General features: G+C 38.9%; 1 protein-coding gene across 1 annotated transcript; it reads right to left on the bottom strand.

Annotated features, from left to right (window-relative positions):
- Window positions 1-15: 15 nt before the first annotated feature.
- Window positions 16-10,091, bottom strand: LOC111335384 (vesicular glutamate transporter 3). The gene is made up of 10 exons (XM_088762486.1): window positions 9,498-10,091; window positions 8,821-8,854; window positions 7,575-7,774; window positions 6,814-6,901; window positions 6,368-6,463; window positions 4,610-4,734; window positions 4,001-4,156; window positions 2,769-2,898; window positions 1,901-2,139; window positions 16-1,385 (listed from the first exon to the last, which is right to left on the bottom strand). The coding sequence occupies exons 1-10, from the start codon at window positions 9,657-9,659 to the stop codon at window positions 1,224-1,226; spliced, it is 1,392 nt and encodes a 463-aa protein (XP_088618612.1). The 5' UTR covers window positions 9,660-10,091; the 3' UTR covers window positions 16-1,223.
- Between the last annotated feature and the right edge of the window lie 83 nt (window positions 10,092-10,174).

The raw sequence follows: 10,174 nt of genomic DNA, 5'->3' as shown, positions 1-10,174 counted from the left end.
ATATTGCCTCTTGCATCTTATCAAGGAAATTTCTAATTTAGCTGAGGACAGTTTTGACTCAAAACATTGCTATGGATCTCCCTTAACCATTAGGCCTATATACAATTATCTTTAGACAAACAATACAATATCACCATAGAGAGGTGATAAGAAATAACACTAAAGACTGGCGCTATGGATCCATGAGATTTAAGAGATCACAAACAAGAATATCTATTGTATTCATACAACCTTTCTATTCCATTTTATCGATGTCAAAAGAGAAATTTCATCCTCTTAACTCAAGAATATTATCTAGGTCTTAGCTTTGATATAATGACGTCTGGTGTCCGTTTTCTCGCATCATACAGCAATTAAAGCAGTATTGCGTATACGTTGAGGTAACAATAATATCAAGAGCAGTCAGCCGCAAAAACTATATACAATGTAGTGTGGTATTGATCTTGTGACAGTTCTCACGTATGATTCTGCGAAAATACTGCGTTTTCAGTAGCTACTCATTTAGAGAACTGTGCTACCGATGAGATCTAATTAATAAAGACTACGCCATCATTTTTCTTTTACTCCGATTAATAATAGACAAGTTTATTATTCTGAACTCATTTGAGTTTAATGATGATAATGGAGCACGAATCTATAATTAAAAAAGTAGTTTATGTATGTGAAAAAGCGATGAAAACGTCTCCCGGTTAGCTCAATGGATACAGGACTGGACTGTTGTGCGGGAGGTCGAGGGTTCGAGCCCCGGCCGGACCAACACTCATGGTCTTAAAATAATTGAGAAGAATATGCTGCCTTTCTATAACATCAAGAAATGGTTAGATATTCTAGTCTTCTCGGATAGGGACGAATAAATGGAGGTCCCGTCTCCTGCAGGGTTAGGGGTAGGAGACGTTAATTTCCCACGCACGAGATTACTGTGTGATGGATGTCCTCCCCTGGGGTGGTATGGGTGGGTTGTGAAGGCCGTAAGTTAGATAACTCATTGGGTTAATTACGTCACCTTCGTTAAATAAAGAATATCGTATTGTATTGATCCGTATTTTGAATCTGTAACCTATCATTTTTGTGCCGAAGTTTGGATACTTTCGTAGCTTTTAAAAATACACACATCTATAAAAACATTTACAAAAAAATATCAAACCCTGTTTCGATTTATGGGAATGTTCTAAATCTTATCTTTCTTTAGCTGTATAGAAGATCTATAGTAATAAAATAGAAATCTATCTTGGTGTAATGGCGACGTCTAAACTGGGTTCTCTCGAAACACCTTCAACTTTGTCCCATTTTTGTCTGTCAGCCGTCATTAGCACCATGAAAGCAATAGATCCAATGACATACATAAGAAATGTTATCCAGAAAACTGTCCTCCATTCCCCCGCGGTCTGAAAAGCAACAAGAGGCAAAGAAGCAAAGTTTAGGCACAGATATTAGGGATAAGTTGTCCTTTCAGTTGAAGTGGCTGGAATAATTAAAGATGAAGTCAAACGAATTCTTAGTCTATTAGAACAAAGTCAAAATATTCTTGAGACAGGTTTATCAGCCACCCCAACCTCGTCTTGAGGCCCTTTCTCTTAGGTGGGGCCCACTCCCAATCAAGGGAAAAGGCCCTGGAAACGAATTTGTCAGCCACAGTACAGGGGAGAGGGGGGAAGGGGATACCATGGGACTGCATCAAGCCACACGGCAGAGTTAGACTATCAGCCGAGCATATATATTTAGTGGATCTCACCCTCCACATCCCCTCCCGCTTCGTCCGTCTCGCCCTGAACCATACACATATATAATAGGTCGCTCCGTTAATTTGCTAGTACAGAGTAGGGAGGGTACCATGCGAATACGTCTAGACACACAACGGAGTAAGATTATCAGCCTTGAAAATTTATTTAGTGAATCCCACCTTGTGATGAGTTATGAACCCAACCAACATGGGACTGAGAAAGCCCGCGGTGTTACTGGCTGCGTTAACGATGCCCATGACGACAGATGCGTTTCTTGGCGCTATATCTAACATGTTAACATGGAAGCCCGCATACACCAATCCAAGGGATGCTCCGGCAACGCACATGCAACCAATTACAGCATCAGGATTATTGAAATAGCCTGCTATTAGAATAAACAGCCCAGCGGTAACTGCACCTGCAGAAAAAAAAGAGTTCATTCTAACATGCGTAGGAAACTTGACCAGCTGATGGATGTTAGTCAGAAGTCTGGCTTAATTGAAAAATATTTTTGTTTGATTGGCTATTCCTGTGGCAATTCACGTTAAGTGTAGATGTATAAGCTGATTGATTTGTGAGAATTTCATTTTCACTTGCACAGAGTTCCTCAAGGTGATCAAAGAAGTAAAGGCTTTCGGGCTGGACACACAATGACGAGAAAACCCGGTGTTATGAAATTGAAACAGGACGAGGCTGAAGAGAACCTTCTATCTTGTTATGAATATCTGATGTTCATTCCTTTTGCCGTGCAACTCCAACGACATTTCGGGAGTGCTATGGTGGTTTCTTACTTCAGGAACATTTAGCGAGTATTAAGCCTGATACCATTGGGATTACGACCCTATCATTTAACACTGTTTATCGTTATTAAAGTGCTAGGAACTTATGAAGAATTTCGAAGTAAGAATTCCCTGTATTTTTATGATATCTGTGTTTTCCTTAGGCTTAAACACTTTACAACGCCATCTATCTTTTATTTTCCTTTTTTATTTTTCTTTTCATGATATTCATCCGACTGCTAAATAAGTTAATGTGAGCCTGTTATACCTGTTGTGTAGAACACGCGTCTCACTGCCTTTGTAGAAAGAATATTTCGTCTAAGAAGGTCAGCGGTGACTCCCGCCAGTGGACAAGTCAACGATTTGAAAACAAACGGAGCGGATGCTGCAAACCCCATCTGGAAAGAAAAAAAATTAGCCGAGTAGAAGCACGTATCGGACAAAAGATTTTAAGTTCCGGAGAGGATCATTACAGAAGTAAATTGATTTGGCCGGGCTAAGCTTAGAGAATAGTTGTTGTTGCTCTTTAACTAGCCTTGAAATGTGATAAAAAGGAAATAATGGCAAAAATTTTAGAAAGAAATAGGAAGAAGGCCATGGACAGTCAGAGCTTTGATATTTGGGATATTTTTATTGTGTTTAAGTCATTTCTACTCAAGATGGAAACATAACATAAAAGATGAACGATACAACGTGACCGAGTAGATTCATCGTGTCTTTAAATCTTGACAACAAATGGACAGAAAACCAAGATGTTGAGTGACAGTTATATTTCGGTATAAACTATACCATTATCAGACTGAAATATAACTCTCACTTAACATCTTGGTTTTCTGTTCATTTGTTGTCAAATTTAAAGACGCGATGAATCGACCATGTCTTTCGTTCATCTTTTATGTTCTGAAATTATCATCTGGTTCTAGCTTATGGAAGCGTAAGTCTTCTTCTTCGTAGTCTGCACTGAGAAAGGTTTCCTTTAAACTACCAATCCTTCCTCTTTCAAAGATTCTACGCGCTTTGTTCTTTCACGTTGTGTTCACTCAAATCAACAGATCCAAGTAAGCCTTTTTGCACGCGACTGTAAGCCTTTTTGCGCACGATTGCGACTTCAGTGGAGTTGAAACATCCTGGTTTAAAATCCTTTACGAGAGCACTTTACACAACAGTCATTGAGGCAATACTTTCATCGTATCAACTTTTGTCAGTCGAAGGTTTTGTATAGAATAATTTGTATTGGATTAACTAATTATCAATATTTTCTTCACATCACAAGTAGGCAAATGTAAAATTTAAGACATCAATTAACACTCAATTAAAACACTCAATAAACACTCAATTAACAAATGTAAAATTTAAGACATCAATTAACACTCAAGCGCTAAAAATTATAGCAGACTCTTTGCTGCATGGCCTCAAGGCATGATGAAGACTTCATATCAGACACTATTAACAAGACTTCTTCTGCTTTAATCCAGTACTTTTTATTCGCTGATTACTCACCGCTGCAACTTCGTAGTGTAAGATGTCCATCAAAAAAAGTGGAACACAAATAAGTAAAACATATAAGCCCCAATCAGAAGCAAACGCCGCTATGATGATGGCCCAAACAGGGCCCGAGGTCAATATCGATTTCCAAGGAACGGTACCATGAGATACCTGCCAATGAAATTCTCGAAATGTCAACAAAGTACAATAAAACTGAGTTAACGCTCACATACGGTTACAACAATAACTACTTTGAACCGTTATGCCCAAAATTGTTGTGTAAACTTGATTCAGCTGACCTCTGTACAACTGGGATTTCTGTTTCTTTAATTCAAACTATCAAGGACTCAACTAAGGCTGTAAAAGTTACAAGCTGCAAATAATAATGCGAGTTTATTCCTCTACAGGTCATGCGCGACGTAGAGAAAATAAAATTTTGTCGTTTCTAAAAGTCCATGGATTTTCATAAGTCGAGCTGACGTGGTGACTATTTTGAACTCACTTCTTACCCCCGAGTAAAAAGAACAGTCTAATTTTCATTTATTTGGTCAGTCCTTACGGTATTTTTCGTGCATCTAGATGTTTTAGTCCTCCGTATGCAATACGGGACTTAAAGACTTTTACCTCATCCATATTAACGGCGGTCAGCTCAATGTAGGAACGTTCGTCATATGTTATGGTAGGATGAACTGATGGAGATTCGAACGCCAAAACAAACCACGCCACATACCACATGATGCCAAATATTCCTGAAGTAAAGAGGTTTGTAAGCTTTGACAAAACCAGCTTTTTGGGGAGCCCTAATTTAGTGTTAATTTTAACAATTTTCATGCTGGCGAATGGACTGTACAGAGGAGGCTTGGGCTTCGAAGGGGAGGATGATTTGATTTCCATATGCTCGGCTGATATACTGCACAGCTTTACTTAGCCATTGATCAAATTTCTTCCTTTAATCGTTGGTGCCTTTTGCCTCTCTTGATAATGAGACAGGTAGATCAATTTTCAAACGACACAAAACGTTAATAAAAGGAAGGATGTGCACTGAGTTTGAATCTGGTTTGAGGCTTTAAATGATTCGTTTATCTTTTTTAATTTCATGCTTAAGCAAAAAAATCTAGAGATTCAGTAAATGGCTTGAACCCGGGGGTAACATCAAGGTGTAGTCTGATCGTCCGGGTGAGTGTAGTCCTGAGAAGGACTGTTGTCGGTGGTAGTGACTGACGTTTCGACAACCTGTGCGGAAGTCATCATCAGAGTCAAGTGAATGATTGTTGTCAGTAGAATGTTCTTATTCCAGTTCGTGTGAAATGATCGGTTGGTTTTGCCGTGATGTTATTGGCTGTAAGACTCAAGTGACGTAAGTCGGTCGTCATTGGTCTGTTTCGATCTGTCGGTAAAGTTAGGTCGTTCTTTTTCGGTCGTTTGTGATGTTTATGTCGTCAATGAGTCGTTTGTATGGAGCGGGTAGTTGTTGACATCTGTGTAGGGGAGTCTGTTCTAAGTTAGTAAACCAGCTTTCCAGAGTCAGTCGTTGAAAATAGTCAGTGCTATAGGTTAGGCATTGCGCAGAGTCCCAGTCAATGTTGTGGTTGGTAAGTCGATGGTGTTCAGCAATATGATTGCTGACATCACCTTTCCTCGTCGCCCGTCTGTGTTCAGTCAGTCTTGTTGTGAGGTTTCTGCCAGTCTCACCGATGTAGGAGGCTTGGCAGTCGGAACAATTGATCTTATAAATCGTTCCCTGTCTGTTCCTCGGTTCGTCTTTGTCTTTAACGTTGGTTAGTAACCTGACGTAGTGTGGTGATGGGTTTGTTGGCGACGCGGATATTGAAGGGTAGTAAGATGCGCGAGATGTTTTCAGACATGCCTTTTATGTACGGTATGGTTGCTGTAGTCGTAGGGGTTGCGGTGTCGTTTGTTTCGCCACCGACCCACTACCACTACCGACCCACTACCCACTACCACTACTGAAACAAAGCTGGTTTACTAACTTAGAACAGACTCCCCTAAACAGATGTCAGCAACTACCCGCTCCATACAAACGACTCATTGACGACATAAACATCACAAACGACCGAAAAAGAACGACCTAACTTTACCGACAGATCGAAACAGACCAATGACGACCGACTTACGTCACTTGAGTCTTACAGCCAATAACATCACGGCAAAACCAACCGATCATTTCACACGAACTGGATTAAGAATATTCTACTGACAAAAATCATTCACTTGACTCTGATGATGACTTCCGCACAGGTTGTCGAAACGTCAGTCACTACCACCGACAACAGTCCTTCTCAGGACTACACTCACCCGGACGATCAGACTACACCTTCACAATCTAGAGATTATTTGTGTACCTTAAACATTTTGTCTTACCAAATGTATAGAACACAGCTGGCCATCCTCCATCAAGATCGTATTTTGTTAACAAACCGGAAATCGGCATTGTTACAATACTGCCAACAGTGCAACCTTAAATCAGAAATGTCAAGTTTTGTTTTTGAACATCTTTCGTTCCAATGAAATGATGTGAAATATTTACATTTAAAACGAAATTGCCAAACGTTGAGTGGGAGACCAACAGAAGGAGCCTCGCTTTTTACATCTAGAAAAAAAAATTAGGTTATTCGAAAAAAAGGGTATATCTTGCAAATTTATCATTCGAGATCCATAGCAATCTTTTCAATCCCTAATCCACGTGCTCCTTGTGTTATTAATTCTAGTCTCTTCGATATGATTACACTCACGGCAAAAAATTATTTAACCAATTATCTGCGATCCATAAAATCAGTCAAAGATAAATGAACGAGTTTGAAAAGTACCTGTCACTGCTATTGTAACTAAAGTAGTTCTCTCTATGCTTGGTGCCCATTTACTCCAGATTGCGTGGTTACATGGAAATAGTACGCCCTAAGAAATTGTGAATACGCGTGAAAAGGTAACAGGTTAAGGCTCTCTAATAGATAGGCAGACTGCAAATGAAATAAAAGGTACGTTTAGCCTAAAACTGCTGTGGCAGCTACAATTTCTTTATGGAGGTAACCTGGGACTACCGCCAGTGAGATTTTGAATGAACTTACCACGGAAGGTAGGAATGCTTTTGAAATATTACAATTTGTCTAACATAGACATTTATATTTACATTTTTCTTTATAGGTATTAAGTGTTTTCCTGATTAACTGATGATCTTTGGATATTTTTTATCACTCAATAACAACAAATGATTGGCGAACCCAAGTACGCTTTTTCAAGTGGTTATTTAACTTTTTGAACGCCCCTTTTTGTCAGAAGCTACATCTCAGTGGAAAACTGATAATTTATAATTTGACAAAACGGCCGGTTACAGACATTTGAAGCAGTGGGAAGGTGGAGGAGCACTCTAAAACCTTGAGTATGCTTCAAGTAATTTAACCACCTTTCGGCTTCTTTGAAACTTTCCGCGTGTTTCACGTCTAGATGCACGTTGATGCATGCGCATTACGCACTTGCTTATTGAGAAAATCAAGGAGTTGCATTAAAGGCTCTTCCTTTTCCAATCTGCTTCAGTGGCCACATGAATGCATTGAAGAAAGTTAATACTTACCAGAACTAATCCTTCACAAACTCGTACTATAATAAGAATCACCACGCTTGCTCTGGAAGCCAACGGGGTTAATAATGTCAAGACCGAGGCTATCAGCACCGCTGAACCAAACAGGCGTGTTCCTCCGAGTTTTAAGGCGAACCAGCCTCCGGGGATTTGCAACGCAACGTAGCCGTAGTAAAACGAACCCAGCACCACCCCTGTGAGTATAGTTACACAGGTTAGCATTCTCCCGACGGGTAGTGGGTAAGAGTTAACACGCTTTGTTTAAATGTTTTATCATACAAACTGCGATGTTCTTCAGAGATTTCCAGCCCTGAGAGAAGCCGTAACTGTACTTGTATAAAATAACGATAATTTCTTACGTGTGTTTGAGATCACCAATCAGCTACTGACTCATCACTCGCCTTTCGCACAACTCTGTCAGGTTGATGAACGAATGACAAAGTCGTATATGAGAACGATCCTTCGCAGTAAAGCACTCATAACCGCAGTTCACACCTATGTTTCATATGTTTGTTGTTGTTTGAATGACAAAGTGTTGACCATTCTCAATCCCTGACTGTTTGTTAAAATTTTCACGTCATTATAGGTTTATTATGGGGTGCCATTACCGCCATTCAGCTACTGTTTTTTTATAAAATGGTGCTTAAGATATGAAGCCAATTATATTTTATGCAGCTAATCATTTTATAAAATGATTAGCTGCATAAAATATAATATATACATTTTATAAAATATCATTTTATAAAATGATTAGCTGCATAAAAAGCACTCCATATATTTTAAGGCACCATTTTATAAAATGATTAGCTGCATAAAACATAATTGGCTTCATATCTTAAGCACCATTTTATAAAAAAGGAAACAGTAGCTGCATATTGGTGGTAATGGCACTCCAATAGTTTATGGTGTTTGAATAATAAACACAACATCTGGTTGCTCGTAAATGTAGAATTTCTCTTCGCGCGTTCAACTCGAGTTAAACCCAGAAATTCCGTATTTACGCGCCCATGTACCAATAATATTCTCTCTCTCCTTCTCTTTATATATTTACATATATGTTGTAGTTTAATTTTATCCTTGGTTCAAATTTTCTTTTCTTTTGTTCTCGGTCATGTTAATGTATGATAATGAGTTTCAAACAAAGGAAAATAAAATTTGAACCAAGGATAAAATTGAACTACGACATATACATCATGCCTTGCCAGAGGGCAACGATGTCATCGTTTCAAAGTAACCCTACCTTGTATTTTTGAGCTCCACTTGAATTCCCCCTCCTGAAAGCGAAATTAAAGAAATATAATTTGTGCATTAGATGTGTCTATCACTTGTCTATTCCAGCCGCGCAAAGCGAGACCTGATTGGCCAAGGATTGTTGCTGTGAATACAATCTTGAAAATAAATTTCGCGATCTTTGTGCTCTTAAAGTCATTCATTAAAGTCAGTGTCGTCAATTTAGTGTAAGAGAAACAGAAGAAATGGTATTGCTGGACCGGTTCTGCTATTGATAGCGTCGTTGAAACTGCCTTACATGTTAGAGAATTTAGTCGATTGTTGAAAACTACGCGCACGCGCTCTAAAAGCGCACTGTGTCGAACAAGCGAAGATTTTTCTATCTTTTCCAAGTGGTAATTTTCGTTATTTCGTAATTATTTGATTTCAGGGATATGAAAGCTTGAATTTATCTTTTTTAGAATGCCACCCGTGCATGTCAGGTCAGTCGCCGCGGGAGTTACTCGCGGCGACTGAAAAGAAAAAAACTGGCAAAATCTTTTGAATCATGGAAACCACAGACCAAATAAATTTACCTCCTGACCGCTTTATATTCCACGATTAGTCTGCGAGTAGTCGTTCTTGAATTTTTTTGTGTGATACAATTTCGAATCAAGAGAATTAAGTTAGATTAACGTTATATATTACCTTTTCTGTCTCGACCCCATCGATGACAACGGTGTGGTTTTTAACCATCGCTCCGATGGCCACATTCAGATTGGTTCGCAACGCGTACATCGTAAAGAAACCCCAAAACACCAACACTGAGAGGACGTACCTCTTCGGAATCCCATTCGAACAAGTTCCCATTTCTTTGGATGAAGGCCTCGAAAATCTTGTAGAAATATTTACGGCGTATTCGACAATTTTCTGACATTACCAACAATATGGCTTACTTGTTTATAGTTATGCCCGATAATAATCCTTTTCGAACTTAAAGTGTTGTCCAATGGATTAAAATTTCTGACAGACAGTTGCGCACAATTACTAAACTGCCTACATGGCAAAGGAAACGTACATATACCGTTCATTTCGCGCCATTCAGTGACACAAGATGATTTTTCAATATCATTAATTAACCATAACCATAAGTTAAACCAACAAGTAACAGTGCAACTACAAAATACTGTAATGAGAAGACGTGTTATATCGCTTAAGTACTGGACCTTTTAGACCAAAAGAGTAAGGAAATATGGATTTTTTTTTAATTTCAAAAATATCATAAACAAGATTGAGCCATTTTGAAGTAGTTTGCATGAAGTTTGAACATGGTGAATTGCAGGTGGCGCCCGTCAAAACATCTTGAAATGAGTCACCTTAAACTC

The sequence above is a fragment of the Stylophora pistillata genome, chromosome 1 (genome assembly GCF_964205215.1).
Source record: "Stylophora pistillata chromosome 1, jaStyPist1.2, whole genome shotgun sequence".
NCBI classification, from domain to species: domain Eukaryota; kingdom Metazoa; phylum Cnidaria; class Anthozoa; order Scleractinia; family Pocilloporidae; genus Stylophora; species Stylophora pistillata.
Note: the sequence above shows the minus strand (reverse complement) of the source record. Positions and strands in the feature narration are given on the sequence as shown.